This window comes from Atractosteus spatula, chromosome 9, assembly GCF_055471065.1.
Source record: "Atractosteus spatula isolate fAtrSpa1 chromosome 9, fAtrSpa1.hap1, whole genome shotgun sequence".
Taxonomy (NCBI): Eukaryota; Metazoa; Chordata; class Actinopteri; order Semionotiformes; family Lepisosteidae; genus Atractosteus; species Atractosteus spatula.
The window spans coordinates 10,169,535-10,190,287 of record NC_142714.1 but is presented as its reverse complement, the minus strand read 5'-3'; the positions used below and the strand labels follow the sequence as shown (position 1 = coordinate 10,190,287).

The following is a 20,753-nucleotide window of genomic DNA, read 5'->3' as shown; positions in this document are numbered from 1 at the left end:
TTCCACAATGAATGCTGTCCTCTGGGCCTCACGGAAAGATCCGTGCTGAACTGGGCTTTTCATGGCAGAAAGAACACGGGGAGCACAAATATCTCCTCTCTCCCTATTTGCCACCCACACTCAGGATCATGGTCGACACATTGCAACCTTCTGAACTCCAGCTTCGTCTTTGTGGTAATTGAGCACCAGCAACTTTTTTTAATGTAGATATACCCCTCCCCCCCTCCACCCCCGCACCACTGTGGTCCTAAAAGTCAAGGTCTAGCTGGTCTTGGAATGAGGGGTTGAGTTCAGGCCTGATTCTGGTCAGTCTGCCTGCGATCTTCTGCCTTCGTCTGCTCAGGGCCCTGCAGGCCCAGTCCTCCTCCTCAGGCCTCCAGCAGGGATTCTCGTCTTCCTCTCTGGCAGATCCTGTCAGGCCAGCACTCACCTCCCAGCTTGCCTTGTCTCCCCTCCCCCTGGCCAGCCTGCTGGCGCTCAGTCGGCTGTGCAGGTCCTCTTCCCCTCCCAGCATCCAGGTCTTTGTTTTGTCTGCTCCCTGTCTGGACTGCCTGGTGCAGGTTTCTGGAACCTCTCCCTGTCTGCGGTGCTGTGTCCTGATTGCCGGAAGCCCACCTTGCTCCCCGTCGGAACGGGAGCTGTCCTGCCCCTGTTCCTCCCAGACTGACCCCGGGCTGCTGGAGCGGTGCTGAGTGGTCCTGGGAGTCTCAGCCATCACCCACTCCTGTAGCCCAGGACTAGCCTCCACCAGGTCCAGGCCCTCTCCACTGGACGAGTCCCAGAAGATGTCTCTTTCAGCGGGCCTCTTGACCAGACGTACGTTACGCCTCCCTTTCCCTTCCAGCTCTCCTCTGTCTGTAGGGGTAGCAGAAATGAGGAAACACAGCCTATCACGACATGAGGAAGATTATTTCTTTGCCTCACGTTTTGTGTTAAGTAAATGAGGGTTTCAGTGTGGCTATGACATTAATTCAGATTAAACTAGCTGACAAAGTCTGGATGTCTCTTGCCATGTCATCACATCCTACAGTAGGGCTCTGCCCTGGGGATGCTGTCTGTTATTAGGCAGCTTTTGAGCAGGGAGTGTGTGCAGATTGTGTGTCGCACCTATACCCACTGTTCCTCCTGTCTCTGCGTTATCTTTCCTGCCTTGTTTATTAGCTGTAGGAACACAGCCTGATTACAGCACAAACACGTGGAGGGAGGTGCTCTCATCTCACCGCTGGCCATGCAGACTGTCCCTCTGTGCCCCCTGTTGCCCCTCTGCTCCAGGATCTCTCGGACCAGGCGTCTCTGTGCTCGCCGCTGCTCGTGAGACTGACGACTGAGAGCCGCCTGGGCCTCCAGAACTCCCCCCTGTCGTGGGACAGAGACATAGTGACAATGGTAAGGGCGGTGCTTGTCGATTTAGGCTGTGCTGGGGCGAGAAAGCATCACAGAGAAATAATGGAAAGAAATGAGTATTTTTCGTTGAATGGATGCTTACTTAGTGCCAACGTGACTTTATCTGTTTTATTGGCAGGATCTTTTCAGCCCTACAGCTTAGAGACAGACATGAAAAAGCAGAAGTGAGATGCCAACTTTTCCAGCTGTCTGTGGTGTGCATCCACTGGGAAGAAAACCTGCCAGGACAATGTGGGCCAGCCCTGCAACACAGCTCTCTCTGGGGTTTCCACTCCACCAACACAGTAATCACGGCCCCTGGGACAGCTGTCACGGGCTCAGCGCACACCAGCTGTCTCTCCCACGCAATTCCACAGAAACCCACTGCCGCACCTTCACACAGCCACTCACTTCTGGCACGAACTAATGGGAGACAGTTCAGGGCATGGAAAAAGGCAGCAGACGAGTAGAGGATACAGGGACAGAGCTCTGTGTCAGTCAAGAGCAGTCCAGTGCTCTAATGCGCCTGATTGCTCGCAGTCTGAGTGAAGGTTGTGAGATTCTGTACCTGCAGTGGGCCAGCCTTGCCAGAGCACTCCCTCTGCCTGTGGATGGGGGAGCGGAGAGAGTCCCCACCTTTTGGTAGTGTGCCCTGACATGCAAGAGAAAAATGCAAGGGTCAGAGGGCGTGAGAGGGTCCCAGACACAGGAGGAGTGGGGTGGGCAGAGAACAGTGTTAGAATGGAGATGAGATGTAGGTAGAAAGAGCTGTTACAGCCCAAGGTGATGGATGTACAGTACCTACCAGACCAAGAAAGCTTGAAGAGCTCCATTCAATCTATAGCTAGGGAAACAGTTTTCAATACCTAGTTTTTGTTACCGTCTTTAAGATAACTTCCCGAAATAGGTAAACCCAGCCTTCAGGCTTTGTTGGATTCTATCTGTAGATGAGAACATAAATCAGCCCATTGAAATGAGCTCTCCTGGCAGAACTATGAGGAGGCGGAGCTTCTTACCAGGGCCGTGTGATTGGCCACTTCCTCGAAGAGAAATCCAGCGATGGGCAGGGCCAGTGGCTGCAGTCCCTGCCACAAGATCAGTCAATGTAGAGACATCAGTGTGCACAAGGTCACTACTTCATTATTGATCACTGCTGTCTTAGATCTGGAGATTCATGTGTGAACTACTGTATATACAGGAGAGCACAGGGTAATCATCTCTGAAACTGACATTCTGTTGCTGCTCTTGGTGAATGTTGTCATATACCTGGATAGTCTACATGCCCTGAGTGGAATTGCTACTGGACCCTGCCGATGTCTTGAAGTTACAAGAGGCAGCTTTTTTCTCCGGTAAAGAAACTACAGCTAACGGGAGTTTTGTTTCACAAGATCTGATCGTAGGTTTGTGTTGAGTTTAAGCTCCGCACAAAAGCAAAACACAGACAACACAAGGAACCTGTGGTTGTGTTATATAGGTTCCAATAATCAGTCTCCAGGGCTATGAAATAAACAGCATAACATTGTCCAAAACCATAATATATATACAGGTACTGTATATACATTGACTATGAGACAAAGTCTCTGTAGTTTAAAAATGAACAGCTCAGAGCATAACCATTGCCCATAATCAGTCCATGCTGGTGTACCACAAACTCAGTTTCTTCACCAATTGGAGAAACACCGTTGTGTGCTGACCTGTGGCCTCTGAGGAGGGTGGGACTTAATGATGCTGCCGCCCACACTGATGCCAGGAGACTGGAGGCCTGCAGACAACAAGACACAGGGAATCATCAAGCAGTTGCCACCACAGCACCACCACATCGTTAATGCCAAGGAGCTGTCCCATTAGTGTTCAGGAGGTTTTCTCTTTGTAAAAGCAATTTAAAGTAACAGTAAATGTAGTGATTTAAGAACATGAAGCATTGTATTAGATACACCTGGGACAGGAGAGAGCATCAGTACAATTATTTCTGATCGACCTACTCGTGAGAAATCATAAAGAGACCAGGGACTCCATTTTAAAGGGTGTTCTCGCAAAATCTCTACAGGGCCTTTCCTGCTGTCCCAGAAGGCAGCAGTCCTGGCGCACCCACGTTGTCACAATCTCTCTCACTGCCAGTTTCAAAGCCTTATCTGCCTGTCAGTGCTCAGTGCTCTCCAGGGGAATCCATATTGCTTGGCTAATTTACACGCTATACAGGAAGACTATTATGGCACAGCACTTGTTTTAATCGGGGGGAAGTCTAAAATAAAATGATTATTTTACATAATGCTTCCTCTTGTTCTGGTTTTAGTTTACATGTGAACTGGGCTCATGTCCAGAACCTGCAGCTGACATGAACAGAAACCTTACATACACCCCGTCTGTGACTGTAGCCACAGCTGTGACAGACTGATCCATGACCTACCTGCAGAGCGAGGGGGGAAGCTCAAAGTCATTTCCTGTCTCAGGGGAGGCAGCTGTGTTGTCCTTCTCCTTCCCAGACTCCCTTGCTGCTCCTGGTCACTGTGCAGTGGTTCCATAGTCCAGTGAGTGCAGGGTTGTCTCTTTTCCAGCCGCACATGGCTCGCTCTCTGCTCAGAAGGGCTCTGGGATGGAGCCACCTGCACCGGCTTGGGTCTGGTACTGCTGGTGCCCATAATCCGGAAACCACCTGGTCCCGAGCAGAGTTTCTGTAATTAACCCTGAAATTCCCTAACGATCCTTGTTGTTAATCCAGGAATGAATTTGCTCTTGAACTGGTTCCCCCAGTGGTTATATGATTTTCCCAGTGGCCATGCATGATAGAGTCAAGGTCTCAGAATGGTCCAGTTTCTAGGGTCAATAACACTTCTGGCTCTTATGTTTGACTCAGAACCTTGAAACCTTTGAAAATTGAAAGGTCTTCTAACACAAACTATTATTTCATCCAAAAGCAGGACTGTCGGGTGTTTCATGGGCTCCTTTTGTGTCCTCCAGATAAAGCAGACAGCTGTTTTAACTGTGGGCTCCCACAACACTGAGAGAATTTCGTCTGTGGCTCCATGTGTAAAGTTTTGTTCGTGTCCCACCGTGCTGCGCTGTTTCTGTACTTACCCAGACTCACCTGATGAATACCTCTCAGTGCCTGGGTGTTTGTAGACCCTTCAGTTAGTCAGTAACAGGAAACAGAAGGACTGTGCCAGGAAAGTCCGTTGGCCACAGATTGTGGGGTGTCCTCAAGACCCTCTGCCTGCCAGTCTGTGAGTCTGTCTGTCCTGTTCACACCCAGTCACCTCAGTCTGCCCCGAAACACTCTCGTCCAGGGCATGTAGATATACTACTGGAGGATTAATTATTGTCACCTACGTTTTTTGTGGTCAAACAAGTATATACTGTACGTCTCTCTCTTTTTGTTATCGTCTTTTCCTCACCCCAGTGAGCTGGGTTTCCATGGCAACTCCCTCCCCACAGGTTAGACTGTAACCACGCCGAGTTAACAATTGAATGCCTTAAAGTACCCAGACATGCACCCACCCTCTTCTGTGCGCTCCCCTCCTGCTGCCCAGCCATGTGTACAGAGTGTGGAGCAACAGGGAGCGCAGATCAGCCTGCTTGCTCAGTGCTAGGAGAGTGCAGAGAAGGGGTGCACCCTGGTGAGTGTGTGTGGTTTTCTGCCAGGGCTGCCAGCTGGAAGCATGACCTGTTCATGACAGAGCGGAGCTGCACCCCCAGGTAGCTCTGTCAGCTTTTCAGGTAGCCTTCCACAATCACCAAGTGTTCCCCCTGGAACTTGATTTGGTTCAATTAGGGAGGAAAATCCAAAGGGGTCCCCAGTCCATCCCTTGACCCCAGGCATGCCTATCTTGCGAGAGCTACTCTCACCCCCTACCCCACGGAGAAGAAACCTCTTGGGCCCCGTCTAGTCAGAGGTCCAGGCTCTGTTCAACTGGAATGGAGACACAGGCCAGACAAGTCACCAGGTTTGTGTGAGCAACTGATGAACCCTTGACACACAGAGCCAGGTTATTTCCATACAAGCATCTGCTTGCTCGTGCCCAGACAGCTCAGTATAGGAACATCGGAAATTGGCTGATGTTTGACGGATAAGACTTTGCTCGATTTGTTTTGAACAGCATGTGTGGGCCCCCCTTTCGGTTCTGATTGTAGCCCATAAAGCAACACGTTTGACAGAGGAGGCTGTATCATCCATATATGGGTGGTTACTTCCTTCCAGCATCACAGGCAGTCTCAATTGATTGAAGAGAGCCTCATCTATCAAACAAGACGTGATCAATTGAGCTATTTTGATTGATAATTGAGCAGTATGTGAGTGCATGCCCATTTAGGTAAAACAATTGTAGTAAAACAAGGGACTACAACCCTCAAACAACCTCATTATGACTTAAGATAATAGAAGGACCATGGGCATTTTGTGTGTTCCTCAGGAATGTAGAAGAGAAGAAATTATAATTTACCTCCCTCTGCCTCCTGCCCAAATCACCCCCCCCCCAGCTCTGATTTAATGAAGCAGCACTGCTAGTTTCTCCAAATCTGTCACTTCAGCAAACGCTTCATTAGAAAACACATTTCTCAGCACACTAGTCATTACCACGCGTATCCTCCAAGTCGATTTTGCCCCATCGGACTGGCTGTCACGAACAGTCTGTGTTTGACTGCCTGTGTGTGTCAGTTACAAAACTGCTGGAGCCCTGGCAATGCAGGCTTGTGGTACATTTCACAGCTGTTTAATCATACAGGAGGACAGATTTACATAACGGCACCTACTGGGTCCTTCACTGTCACAAGTCTCTCATGCACCGGCCAAGGTCCACAGCGGCTTCAGACACCATTTGTTTCAATGTTCAAATATTCTCTTATGTTTATTTGTACAAGGTTTTCATCGAAAATGAACTCCCAAAACGGTGACTGCAGCAATCCAGTAGGAACCTGTTCATGGTTTCTCTCAGATCTGTGAGGTGAGAGCTTGTGGTTTCAGATGTGTTTCTTAAGTCCTTGGGATGGCAATGTTTGGAACTTTAAAAAAAACAACACCCATCTGTTTCCCTTATTCGTGGTTTCCCATCCTGCCCTTTCAACCCTTTTTCCATATTCTTTGGCTCTTTTTGGTTTCATGAAGTATTTTAGCTCCTTGGCTTGGGCAAACTCTGGTTTTGGAATTTCTGCTGCAGAAAAATCTTAAGGAATGACGTTTCTAAAAGCAGTTATCTGATGGAAAAGCAGTGAATGACAGCACGCAAATACCACACAGCATATCATCTATTGCTGCCACTCAGGCTCTTGTTTCCCTAATTGAGAACCTGTTCATGGTTTCACTTCAAAGATCTGCAAAATGAGAGCAGATCTAGTACTTTCATAAATCTCAAAATAGCTCTCTGGAAAGCAGGGTTTAAACAAGCAAAACAGAAAACAAAATACTGAGGATAATTTTCCTTTTATTAAAAAAAGAAAAATCTTTATTCAGCATAATGTATTTTACACCCATTCCTGTATATAATAATACTAAATAAAGTTTAAACTGTCTCTTTTCCCTATAGATATACTTTCTGAATGCGTAAATACAGGTAAGATAGGGCCATACCGGCCCTGCCAATGTTTATATTCACAGAATACAGTCCCTGGTGCTGGGAGGGGATGCTGGGATTGGGGGAGGACAAGGCAGGAAAAGGAGGCGAAAGAATGGCGAAAATCTCCTTTCCTTCCAAGTAAACAGCCCACAGGCTCGTGTCGTTCCCTTAAAGACAGCTATTGCAGCTTACTCAGTGCTTAAAAACATATTTAAGGGAACTTAGATTTTGTTGGAGCCAAGCAAGGTTTTTTTTTTCCGTTTTGTTCCGGTTCTGGACATTAACAAGTGGAGCCGCCTCCCGTGCGGCGCCGAACAGAAGAGTCCCGTTCCCTCTCCCCTGCGCCGGGCAGAGGCAGAGAGCGTGCACGCCTGGCGGGGCAGGCAGCGATGCGCCCGGGGCATGCGGGGGCGGGGGTCGGGGGACGGGGGTCATGCCAGCGGGATGGAGACGGCGCCGTTGGCGCGGCTGCGGCTGCGGGTGTGCACGCTGGACTCGGTCAGCTCCTCCCCGTGCTCCTCGCCCTTCTTCTCGGCGAAGGTGGCGAGGAAGCGCAGCGTGACGGAGTCCCACTCCTCGGGCAGCAGCAGCAGCAGGAAGCCCAGGCAGATGATGGAGGTGGCGGCCAGGCGCACCACGCTGAAGATCACCTCGTGCTTCAGCACATCCACCGCTGCGCAAAGACACAGGCAGCCGCATAGCTTAACGTCAGATCTGTACCAGCGCGCCGCTCCAAAACAGTAAGTCAGAAATGTGTTATCAGCAGTTCCGGAAACATGCCTGCTGTCCTGTCATCCTCACAGCAGCTGGCACACGTAATACAGTATTCCTGCCAGATGCACAGCCATACCTACTGCAGCAAACCCAAGAACAATGGAGACATCCCCTGCATTTGGCATTTGTACATGTGGTGTTCATTCATTCAAAACCCTGCGAAATTAATGTGCTGTGAAATATTTTCATAAGGGTGGTGGGAGTATGGAACAGACTACCTTGATATTGAAGACGATACCTTGGACTCTGCGAAGAAACAATTGGATGATGATCCTCAGGCCATTAGCTATTCACTACTAATTACCAATTGGTCTAGATAGGCCAAAAGGTCTGCTCTTGTTTTTAACCATTCTTATGTTCCTTAATATAATAAAATACACAAGCATCTGTTTCCACTAAAATGTATCTTGAAAGCAATCGTCAAAGCTAGGCTGCCACAGAAGAGTTTCGGATATTTCTTCAGGATTTTCAGATTTCCATGGCAGTAGAGCCTCTAGTTGGATCAGCGTTTGAAATGGATCCTGCTCTGAAGATGTTTATGTAAAGCTGCCTGGGGTATGTGGAAGACTTCTGTTACTTCCTACTGTACATTCTGAGATCTGACCCAAAAAACAGCTGAAAGGTGAGAAATGGGAGTAATATAAAAAATAGGATTATAGAAGTAGGATACGTGGGATATAGGTAGGAAGTATGCTGCTTCTATCCTGCAGCAAAACCCATTTGGTAAACAGGAAAACGTCTAGAATGTAAATGCAGGAAAATTAATAGATGGATGGGAATGGAAGCACTACCCCTTATCCTCTTCAGCAGCGTGGATGACATGTACACATCTGGTGCAGTGAAATCTCCGACAGGAAGGTGATACTGTGGAGATCAGATATGCACAAAGCAGTTTTCACATCATTCTGTTCAAGGTAGGAAGAATTCCTCTACGATTTAAACTGCAGAGAAGCTTTGAAGGAAAAGTGCACATAGACCAAAACAGGAAGACAGTTTTTAGTCAACAGACTGTTTCAGTTGCAAGCTGGGTATTTACTTCTGAGTAGCTCTGAACACATTTTTTATTAATTGGCAAACGACACATTTTTGATGTGCAGGCAGTGTGCAATCTCTTTGTCACTGTGAGAGCCAAGCTGGCTTGCTGTGCAATGTGCTGGCCCCTGTATCCATTCATCTCATGTCCACTCAGATGCAGCGAGCCTACCTGCGTTCCCCGGTACGCTGAGCAGGGTCCCGATGGAAATGAGGATGGGGTAGGTGAGGACCACTCCCACATTCACCAGGATGTTGAACGCTGTTCAGGAGTGTGATAAAGAGAAAAGCAGTGTGGAAGAGGATCAGACGGGTCAGAGTTAAAATTAATCCTATTCAGAAGATGTTTAGGTGAAGTCGGCTAGGGTGAGGTGGGGTGGGGGAAGTCTTCACTTAAACATGCATCCTGATTTGAACACTAATGCAAAAATAGTACAGCAAATCTCTTCACAGATTGCATGTGCACATTCAATCACACTGCAGAAAGAGACTCACTCATATGCACCAAGGCACCCAGGTGTCACCATGTAGGGCAAAAGCACCTGCCCCTCATGAAAAGTGAGCTAACACTCCTTTTGCAACCGAACACACCTGTCATGCCATGATTTCTGTCAGCTCTGCTCTTGTCCTTTCCCAGTGAGTCTGTGGAAAGCAGATATAACTGGGAAAGGCAGGAGCATGAGACCCACGGAGATGCGATGTCAGTGGTCCAGCGGGTTGGCCTTTGTCAGTGAATCTCCTGCGAGGAGTCAATCTGATACTCTCGTTGGCCCTGAGGCTCTCTCACACACGCTGCCACAGCCCCTCTCAGCGCGCACGTGTCCTCACCCAGCCAGAGCCCAGCTACGCCACACAGATAGCCCCAGGGCAGGGCCGACAGCGACCCCCAGTGCTCCACCTTGGTGAAGAAGAGGATGACGGGCGTGCAGGAGATGAAGATGAGGTTGAAGAATCCCAAAGTGGAGAAGAAGTGCGCAGCCTCGCCTAGGTTGGCACTGCCCACGAACATCTTGAACAGCACCTGAAAACACATGAATGTAGTACTTCTAGCAAAGACTCTACACATTCAACAAGTCGAATGCACCAAATACATTTTCAACAACAATTTTATTTCATTTTAACTTTGACCTCATTTTATAAATAATACTTTGTACCAGACAGCTTTGGACCAGATAGCTCAAGCCTATTCCTTCACAAGTTCAATCTTGACTACATCTGACATGCACAGTTAAAGAGCAGTACTTCAAATATTTAATTCCTGCCTCGATTTCAAAAGTGATATTGTTAACCTACCAGCATTTGTGCAACAGTTGTTCCTGCCTTTAAAAGTGAATGTCATTCAAAATACATGGGCTGTCAATTAGATCAACTCACCTTATAGAGAGCTGATGTAGAGGCGGAGCCTACAGCAAAGGCGACGCCTATGATGGAATCGCCATGGAAGCCATCTGCATATGCCATCATCACAATGCCTGTGATTGCCATGATAGCAGCCACTATCTGCAGGGAGGAGAGGCACAGAGCACCATGGGAAAGCAGTAGAATCTAGAGTGAGGGACCACATGATATACTACAGCACAGTCATGCAGGCAGGGGTAGATCTCTGCACTGCTTGCACCACAGGGTCACAACAGGCTTCCCATCTCCTATTATTTGTCTTGAACTCCAGCTAATCAGCCCACATTGCCTGAGGAAGAGGGAATACAGCAATGACTGCATGTTATAATGGTCCTTTCATCCTCTCTTAATGAGACTCTCTGGACAACATAGCCTTGTGGGATTATAAACATTTAGTGAATGATGGTCAGCATGCAGAAAGGGGCCTCTCTCCCCCTCGTAACACTCGCTCATCCTTACTGTCAGCCTTCACTAGCCCAGACTCTACTTCCTCTTTCACTTACAGCCAAATGCCCCTCACCCAGGGACCCAACTCCTTGTCTGTCACTGAACCAGGTGCTTAACATCCCTAGCCCTGTTTTCACTGACACACAGCCCCATTGGAAAGCGGGGAGCCTCCAGGAATGCCACACGTCATGAACACACCACTGTAGCAGGGGGAACGGCCACACAGGCCATAGCGTTACAAAACCAGCATACCCGCACCCCCATGAACCGGTCCTTGAGGACAATCCAGGACAGCAGGAAGACAAAGGCTTTGTGGCAGCAGTAGAGAGCGGAGACATCAGTGGCAGTGAGCTTGCGCAGGGCCAGGAGGTACAGGTAGTTAGTGAGTGTCCACAGGATGGAGAAGGGAGCTGTGCGCTTCAGGAATAGCTTCAGGGTTAAGCCATCCTCTCCAAAAATGCGGCTGCACTCTCTGCAAAGAGAAGACGAAGGCGAGAGGGACAGAAAGCCGGACAGGGCAGTCCTCATAGTCACGGATGTACAACCAGTATGAACATGGACGTAGGCCTGCTTCCTGGATTTGCAGTGGGAATTCAATCAGAGCATCAGGATATAACCCACCAGGTCTGCTGAAGTCAGCATGCAATATTTTTGTATTAAACCAACAGTCTGCTGAATTTTTCTTCTCTGCCTTTCGTCTCTGGTCCACGAATCTGCCAGGGGATCAACAGGTTAGCACAGATAGTCGTGAGCCAACCACACTGTTCAGTCTTTGGAAATCCTTCGTTAACAACTGAAATAATCCGCATGGGCCTAACACCTACTCTCATTATCCTTCTCACATCTCCTTCAGCACATCTGACTTGAAGACAGCATATTAAAAAACAAAAGTCACATGCATTTGTGGAGACCTAAGCATACCGCAGAACATGTAAATCCTATTCAGCTGGGTTTACAAGGAATGACAACACCCAGTAAGAAAGTACATATGGGAATGTTTATTGAGGCATCAAGCCTGAGAAACGTTGACTTAACCTGCTTGGCTGAGAGCCAACCACCTGGCTGTGGGATGAGGAATTAGGACCCGCTTGCAGAGAGAGGAGTTCACCAAGGGGAGTTGTAAAGGTGATGGGGCAGAGAAAGGATGCAGAAAGAAGAGACAGGAGCTTATAGATGGCTTTAATAGCATTTTGGCAAGTGACAGCTTGGGGGATGAGGAGTTAATGTAGCACAGGTTGGACCTTGATTGCCATCATTACTCCTGAGTTTTCATTAACCACTTCACTGTATAATTATGTATGATCACGAGATCACTGTGTTGTAGCATTGAGAGATACTTTGTCTCCAATCCTGCGTCCCACCCAAGAACCCACCTGAATTTCTGGATGGGGGTCTGCTTCTGGCGTGCAGTGACCAGGTGTCCGGAATAGTAGATGGGGAAGAAGAGGATGTTCCAGTTGGTACTGAACCAGGTCATGAAGAAGGGGCAGGAGAAGGACTGGAAGGTGAGCTTGACCACCTGAGTTGTGCCCACCCAGGAGGAGGACACTGACAGCACCAACAGCAGCCCTCCCAGCACCCTGAGGGCCGTGCTGGTGCAGGACTGGCACTGTGAGCGTGTCTCACTGCCCTCGCTGCCCGGTGTGTCTGCATGAGACTCTGATCCTTCCTCTCCTGCAAGGACAAGGAGACAGAAGGGACAAGACTATTCCACTGACTCACTGGTGCACCTTGTGTCTAACAGTGTTTCCAACATTCCAACAGAGGTCTTCAGCAGATAATTCAGCTCTAAATTGGACTGGCAGTTTGCTTAATAATACCTTTTTTACAGATGTGGATTCTAAAAAGTTGATGATTTTCATGCTACTTCATATTTCAATGACATAATTTGAGATCTCCAACTATTTAAATGCACGAAAACAAATAAAAAAGCTTATTGTTTATTTAAGTGAGGGTTCAATCAGCTAGAAATAAACACAGCAGACACTAAAGTAAGAATTATCAGGACTAAGAAGCCCTTCGCTGTGCCCTGACACATAGTGTTCTACAGCTGCAGGAAATAATTATTGTGTTTTCTGCTATGGCATGAATAACACTGAGTGAATAACACTTAAAACTGAATATATAAAGATTTGCATTCGTTAAGCATCACTTTGTAGGAAGAAATTAAAGAAACTGATTCATCTAGTGAGAGAAAAGAGAATTCCTTTCCACATTTTCTGGTTGTATCTGTTGGCTCTCATCAAATGCAAAACTGTTTTATTTAATTTAAATAGCTTATTTTCATTGGACTTTGGAATGTTTGGAATGGTATTGCATTCAGTACACAGGAAAAGCGATAAAGGACCTCTCCCAGGCAAGAATTATTACTCTTACTGGTGAACAGAACCTTGAAAATCCAAAATACATTGTGTGCACGTGTACTTCACAATTAAACACAAACCCACAGATGCAATAATATACTGACATTCTCAACTGTCTTTTATTATCTTCTTTAATTCTATAAGGGTCTTGAAAAGGTATTAATTAACCAGGTCATAAGACATTAAATTACAGCAGATGCCAATTCCAGGTGACCCAATGCACAGAAATACACTAGTGTAGTCATTCATTTTGCACTGCTGCTGACAATGACAGCCTTGAGTTTATATATATAGTTATATCTTCTCCCAGATATAACAGCAGGGTTTGAAACTAAGGATCATGGAATCATCTGAAAATACCTGTACCTGTCTGGATGAGCTCTTGTTTGGCTGCCATCTGCTTTTGTTCAGATCTGTTCAGAATCTTGTGGTGTCTGACAGGGGTCTGTTTTGGGGCCTCCGTTCACTCCTCTCGGCATTATGAGTCAATATCATGGTATCTAAATAGATTCCTACAGTAAAGATGCTCAGGTATGCCTGAAGCGTACTCTAGACTCTCACCCTATTCACTCAGCAATCTTTATATCCGTAGAAGGTGTCAGAGCTTGGATGTTGGGGTTCTTTTTTCAGCTAGTAAGTGCTAGTAAGATCCCCTGTTGATGGGTGCTAAACTGCTACTTTTGGACAATGTTAGTTTGCTTTTGACACACGGTATTTGAAACTTCACTACAGTCGCTCTTTCTTCATTCTGCAATATATGCCAGGGACCCGTGCAATACATTTATATTTATATTTATATCTATATTTACATCTATATTTATATTAATACGTGCAATAAGATTTTTCTGCGTACTGTTCTGTTCTAGTTTGTTCTTTGTGTGTCCTGGACTGTGACTAACTCTTTTAGTGCACCCCTCACTGTACTGATTGTATTGTATTGTATTATTATTATTATTATTATTATTATTATTGTATCAGTCGTTACACTGTGGCTGTGTTGTCTGTGTTAAGCTGCTGTTGCACTGCAATTTCCCTCACAGGATCAATAAAGTATCTATCTATCTATTATGCATTATATTTCATATTTCAAGTTTACTCTTATTATGTCCTACTGTAATGGAAGGCCTCTTTGATAGAGTGCTGTATAAAAGTGGTGCACAGCACTCAGTGTCAGGGACAAACTGAGGCTTAAAGTCTGACGTGCAATTACTCTTACCCTACTAAGACGCTGAATTGTAACCTCATTCCCTTGCAAATGAATTGTTCAGAGAGAGCTCGATCTTCGAGTTTGCTCTTCTCTGACTTAAGAGTAAGACCTTATCAGGCTCCTAAAAATGTGTTTACTGTGCCCCAGATAGGCTTTACTGTTAATATTAATGGTGTCTTACACAGTAATCTAGCATACTGATAACAGTACCTATCAAAAAGCTAAAATACATTCATTCTGTTAAGGAAAGAAGCTAGCGAGAGACGTTTTGTATCCTATCTATTGAATGAGGATGCCTGGGATGTCCATTGATTATATCGAGAATTTGAAAAATGTGCACTTCGAATGAAAATCCTACAGGCAAATACTAAATGTGGATATAAATAGTCAAGTTTCTCCTGTCAAAACCAGAGGGTTCAGGATGTGCAGAAGAGAGCTGCAGTGCTGGGAAGCTCAGCCTATTGCATGCGTATGAGTATTTTGCAAGTTCAGTCTTTTCTGTTTCGTAGCTTGGAATTAGTGGCTGAGTAAGCACTATGTGGAACAGAAGCAGGCTGGAGATTTGGGAGCTGACCCATAATGCATAGGGTACCTTAGGAGCCACACACTACATTTTGAATGGCCAAAAAGAAAAGTAAGGATTTCATTTTTTTCTTCTTTTCTTTTTTGGCTGGCAAAGTGAAATGTTTTGGCAGGACTCTGGCCTGCAGTGGGGGTGCAAGGAAAGGGGGGGGAGAGGGGGTTCATAAAAGCGCAGTCACCCTGAGAGGAGGGGGAGGTAGTTTTTTTACCGAGAGCAGGGATCCATTACAGCGAGCTTCCAGCGCCGATCAATTTACACCAGAGCAGGAATAAAGAATGAAATGTGCTTGTCCGCTGTGCCAACGAGCTCAGCACTTTCCCCCTGGCATCACGACCTCGGGCAACTGGCCCTGCGTTACCCTTCCAGCCTCAGTCGTGTACCAGACTGTCCGCATGCCAGTCACTTTAAGACACCACCGGGATTTCTGTCCACTTGTCTCAAGCTTCTTAATTCTTCATTAATTACCCATTTGGGAACATCATTTGAGGAAGACTTCATTATTTCAAAACCACCACAACGTTCCTTTTACTACTGACGAAGCAGCCAGAGGCCAGGTGTGAGATGAGTTCAGTTCAGTTTATTGTCATATGCGCAAGTGCAATGAAATGCTTATTTGCAAGTATGCTCCAATATAAAACCATTAAAGGAATCACTGAAAACATTAGTACAGAACAGCAGTAGCAACAACAACAAGTTAAATAACATACAGCTTAAAAAAACACATCTGTGTGAACCAGTGGTAGAGTTCAGTAATCTGACAGCTTCTGGGAAGAAACTGTCTCTGAGTCTGGAAGTTCGTGACTTTATGCTCCTATAACGCTTACCAGCGGGAAGGGGGGAGAAAAGTGAGGAGCCAGGATGACTGGTATCCTTAGCGACACTTTCAGCCTTCCTGAGACAGCGAGTTGTAAAAATGTCCACAACAGAGGGGAGCTGTACTCCAGCGATGGACTGGGCTGACCTGATCACCGCCAGTGACGCCTTCCGGTCAGACAACGAGCTGCTGCCAAACCACACTGTAATACTACATGTGAGCACACTCTCAATAGCACTCCTGTAAAATGTGGTAAGGACACCTGAAGATAGATAGCGGAAGGGTTATGATATAATCCCCCGCTCAAGAGTGAATTTAATACCCAAATGATTTGTCACCTCAGTCTGAACATCTGCATGGTAGACTGAAAAGGCCCAAATAGCGAGCTGTACGTCCAAAACTCGTCTCTCTCATTTCTCTCCCACACCAATGTGGCATTGATTCCTGAGGAATAACCACACTCAAGGATTAAATGCGTTTTGGAAATGTGTACTGCATGCTTAGGCATGGGAAGGTCAGATTTAACCTGCCTGGCTGAAGGCCAGCCGCCTGGCCCCTGGATGAGGAGGCTGGGAGCCCCTTGTAGAGAGGGGAGTGAGCCCGGGGGGAGCTGCACAGGTGGACATGCGGCGGAGGAAGGGTGCATGGGAAGAATGTGAAAAGAGAGGCTTCTGGGTAATGACGTCAGGGATGACTACAGGTTAGGGCAGCAGAAATGAAAGAGAACATGGTTTCCATCATCCCTCCTGAACATCTGTTGGAAACTGCATTTCATCACTAGAAGTGCAAAATGGAGGAATGAGTGGGGAACTGGACGTGGCTCCTGAGGAAATGACGTGGCTGTGCCCAAAAGAAAAAAAGAAAATCAGGCGCAGTATGAAAAAATCACTTGCAATTCGAAATGCTCCTACAAGCACTAGCCAGCACGCCTGTGCGTACACTCTAATATGAAATAAAAGGTCTGGATATTTAAAAACTTTACCAATTAATCTCTCAGGGTCCCTTGTCTGCTCTTCAGAAGACATGGAAACAGTTCACAGTGTTCTCTTCTCAATGGGACTTCAATGGACTATATTTGAACTCAAGCTTTAATAGGTCAGAGAAGCTGTTGCAGCAAAATGAAAACTTGTGGGGTTGTCTTTTTTGGAGGAAGGGGTTGGCCAGGTCAGTTTCATGTACAGCTCTGTCTCTCAGGACCTGGGAAACTGGATGCGGGGTTCACTGAGACAGAAGGAAGACCAGAGTCTTCTTCACCACGTGGAGGAAATGAGTGGACACTATTTCACCTGCATTACTAACATAACTCAGTCTTCTTGATTGAAATTGGCCTGTTTTTCCACTCTTCATTTTTGCTGTGACACCAGACCTCGTTGTGCGACTTCAACCCTCATGCTAACAGCACATAAAAAATAGTGCACCCACTATCGATTAGCTAAGAAGTACACAGTACGTGCTCATTGTGTCAGTGTGAGGCACAGTGAGCCGTGGACTAGGGTCCGAGGTGAATTCTGGGCTGGGGTGGAGTCTGTGCTGAGTTTGCAAGTTCTCTCCATGTCTATGGAGGTTTCACATGGATGCTCTGTTCCTATTAGCTAACCAAATATGAATTTAAATAATGTATCCTGGCCACACACAGTAGACAGTGCAGCTTTTTCATACAAATTTAATTTTGCGTGTATGTGTGTCAGGAAACCACTCATATCTGTAATATCAAAAATCTTTGCATTACTTATTACTAGCATGACCTTGGTAATGCATGTAGTGTGAATACTATAACTGATTGTCTTCATGACACGCCAACCTCAGATGGAATGACTAACAAGATTCTTACTCCTCTGCAAAAGAGCAGATACTCAAGCAGAAAACCAAAGACACGTGTACTGTATGTTGACACAACAGAACCTGCGTCTACACCTGGGTGAGTTTGCAGTTGGGTCCCTAGAATGACCACTGATCGTTTCAGGAGCAGGTGGATTGCAATGATCCGGACGGGACATCAGTTTTACTTAGTTATAACAGCACATATTCTGGAGGAAATCCAAGATATCCTCGCCACTTGATGCTGGTACAAATGCTGTAACAGTACAACATATGGATTGGTAATGACTGACGATTATTTGAATTGGGAGGAGGAGGGATAAAAGTAAAAAAATCATCATTCCAAAAGAAAAATGTAAAAACTGTAAGGGGAACATTGCCATTAAAAACATTTTATAATACAATTCCAGCTTATGAAACACGATGTAGCTGAATCTACCTGTTGCTTTCTTTGTCTTCCTAAAGGTTCTTTTGTTGCGTTTGACTGGAAATGTGTAGACAGATTTGCTGCTCCTGTGAGTAGGCTAACATTTTTTACAGATTAGTAAAAACGTAAAAGGGGGTTCTGTAGAAAACTTCACCACACTTTAAACTTGCAAGCAGCACAGCACTGTTTAAGACACGTTCAAAAGTGAAGTCATATTCACAACAGCTATTAAACAGTTGACAGAAATACAAAAAGGGAAATGGGATATTCTAATGTAATTTGAAATGCATCCTCTTGTTACTGGATGCTTAAGTTGAAATGAAGGGTTCATAAAGCTATTGGTGGTTTTGTGATGTACAAAACACACTGTGACAATCTGGCTCAGGTCTGTACAACAAGCACTGTCCATAATGCATTGTCTGCAATCTGGTAAAGTACTTCCAGGTCCATCACAGCAATGAAAAGGTATACACCAGCCATGAATATACAGCTACTAATATCATCTCTAATCGTCTTTCTACTCTGCAGAGTGTTTATCCCCCCATGAGTGGACTTGGCTGCTGAGCCAGATACGACCGAGCAAGACAGATCTGACTTCCTCCTTCCCTTTTCCCAGGGCTGATTTTATCCGATTTCGAGTAGGGACGGGGACACGCAACAGGGAAAGATCATCCCTTAAGCTGGCGAAATCTAATCAGGCTAATTTGTGTTTCCGATGATGAACAAGCCCAGGGTGCTCAGATCTTCCTTAGTGAGAGTAAACGGCACCTCCCCAGTCACTGCAGCAGGATTGCTCCTCTGCCAAGAGGAAACTGTACTCATACAGACCCCCCCTCTAATAACTGTCATAAACAGCGCCATGTAAAAGCTGATAGAGGAAAAATATAATACACTATATAATATATATTTTTTAACCTGTCAACAATTGCAAACTCAGTAAACAGCATGTGCTTTATCTTTAGAACAACGACAAAGATCTGGTCTGCACTGTTGTTAACCTGACCTCATCCTGCTCTCAAGTTCTACGCAGTAGCCCACTTCCCAGCTGTAAAAATGAGATCTCTCCCAGTCCTTTCGGCTCTAATCTCCGCATTGTACAACTTCCAACCCAATCGGTTTATTGTTGTGCAGTTCAAAGGGCTCTACTGGCATGACCGGTCCATGATCATACCGCCAAAGCACCACAACAGAGAACAAAGAACCGCAACAGGCAATGAACAACTACAGTGTGACCTAAACAGACCATGTATATATAAAACAGAACAGCCAGCAGGATGCTGACAAAAAAAAAGAAGTGCTGACTGGCCACAAGGAGAAAATCAAGTATCTAGCATTGTCACTCAAGCATGACTATTTCTGTTAGGCTCATTCTGCCAGTGAGAACACATGGATTGTGTTGAGTTTGGGAAGCCTGCTGCCTGTCTCCGGTCTGAGGAAGGACCCGCATGACTCAAGGAAGGGGAGAGTGTCACTCGACCCCGAGGCCCTGAAAAACTGAGCTGTTTTTCACCCTCGAGAGCTGACTGCATCAGCCTTGCTCGGGCAAGGATAAGAAATCAATCTCTGCACACTGCCAAATCACGTCAAGGCAAGCCTTTTTCCTAGCTCAGGCTGCGCTGGGCTATTCCCCATCCCAAACAAAGAACTATTGGCAGCTACATTAATAACATCTGTACACGAGAGGTCAGAGTGCACGACCCTGTTAAGCATTTTGCTCAGAACTCTTCTCTGCATTTGAAGACGGCCGTTCCAGCTTTAGAGAAGAAAGAAGAAAGATTATTTCCTTTGGCCTGGAAGTTGTATTTTCAAACCAATTGTATCTCATTACAGTACAGTCTGTGAGTCTCTATCCAAGCAATGAAAGAGACTATATTGCTCTGCCCGGCACTGAGTGGGACTTTAAATTACTAAAAAATTAAGAAATCAAAATTCTATACATACTGTGTTTACTTGTGATAGATACAGTATGGAACTATCAGAACATTATGCTAGCAAAGCAGATAGACTGCAGAGAATGAAGAGTACATAATTGGAAATGCAATGTGAATATCTTAATGGAGGTCTTCAGCAATTAGTCATTAAGCTGGACAGTGTGTTTCAGAAGAAAAGAGTAATGGGGGAGGTGCATGCTGCCTAATTCTAGGTACTTAATCTTATTCACATTTAAATGGAGACTACAGTCCAGCAGCCAGTACTTAGGTAAAAGCATGGTTTACTGGTCTTCAAGTAGAAGTGTCATCTCCATGTTGTTGTTAAGGCACAGGCACGAAAGCAAAGGTACACATTTTCATAGTGTTTTGGCATTTTCCCATGAAGTCACTGAGCTAATGTCAGTCTTTTAATTTGCTTTTTTACATGGTTTCCCACAGTATGTCTTACCTCTCCATGTTTCAGCTACAACTTCACTCTGCTTTCCTATTACTTGCTCTTTACTTGCTATTTAATGGTTTAAGCTTTTCTCTTTAGATTTGGGATCAGAAATCATGTTTGTACCTGCAAATATTATTAGACTCAGCTCCCCACTACGAGCCTTTTACTAGAACAGGAGGCAGGAAGACTATCAGACTTTGCTGAGCCATCTGCCTCTTTTCACAGTGTGTGGCCTGTGCAGGGCTAGGACTGAGTGTGGGGCAGCCACAGGGGGCACTGGTGGGCAGCTAGATGAGTTTTAGATGTACCGCTGCAGGAGAGAAAGAGGTCAGCATGTCTGGTCAAAGGCAGGCAACAGGATATGTACTTCCATGTGAACTTGCCATTTATGTGCATGTCACAATTCTCAAATTCACAAGTAGATGGCCTGTACATTGGAGTGCACTGTGTTATACACTCTATGACTAAGAGTGAGGTAGCAGTATTGTAGCTTATTTTATAAATAAGACACAAACAACTCAGCCAACACAATCAGCCAACAACTACACAAAACAAAGGCTACTTTTGAAAGATTTGCAGTTCAGTTCTGAT

General features: G+C 45.9%; 2 protein-coding genes across 2 annotated transcripts in view; both read right to left on the bottom strand.

Annotated features, from left to right (window-relative positions):
• Window positions 1-247: 247 nt before the first annotated feature.
• LOC148828145 (uncharacterized) lies at window positions 248-4,022 on the bottom strand. The gene is made up of 6 exons (XM_088924635.1): window positions 3,791-4,022; window positions 3,078-3,145; window positions 2,400-2,468; window positions 1,952-2,035; window positions 1,221-1,356; window positions 248-855 (listed from the first exon to the last, which is right to left on the bottom strand). Exons 1-6 carry the CDS (start codon window positions 4,020-4,022, stop codon window positions 248-250), a joined length of 1,197 nt encoding a protein of 398 aa, XP_088780761.1.
• A 2,760-nt stretch (window positions 4,023-6,782) lies between these two features.
• The window catches only part of slc35f4 (solute carrier family 35 member F4), a 40,346-nt gene continuing 26,375 nt past the window's right edge, over window positions 6,783-20,753 (bottom strand). Inside the window, exons 2-7 of the mRNA XM_088925538.1 lie at window positions 11,954-12,254; window positions 10,833-11,052; window positions 10,110-10,235; window positions 9,564-9,756; window positions 8,908-8,997; window positions 6,783-7,602 (exon numbers count right to left, since the gene is read on the bottom strand). Of these exons, the coding sequence (XP_088781664.1) occupies window positions 7,361-7,602; window positions 8,908-8,997; window positions 9,564-9,756; window positions 10,110-10,235; window positions 10,833-11,052; window positions 11,954-12,254 (1,172 nt within the window). The 3' untranslated portion in view covers window positions 6,783-7,360. The remainder of the gene's footprint in view (window positions 7,603-8,907; window positions 8,998-9,563; window positions 9,757-10,109; window positions 10,236-10,832; window positions 11,053-11,953; window positions 12,255-20,753) is intronic.

Excerpts from the sequence above, each read along its gene's own strand:
- LOC148828145 (XM_088924635.1), bottom strand. The coding sequence starts at position 4,022 with ATGGGCACCAGCAGTACCAGACCCAAGCCGGTGCAGGTGGCTCCATCC. Across the intron at positions 3,146-3,790 it reads CTTCCCCCCTCGCTCTGCAG|GCCTCCAGTCTCCTGGCATC; the intron begins GTAGGTCATGGA and ends TGTTGTCTGCAG. Across the intron at positions 2,469-3,077 it reads ACCCTCCTCAGAGGCCACAG|GGACTGCAGCCACTGGCCCT; the intron begins GTCAGCACACAA and ends ATCTTGTGGCAG.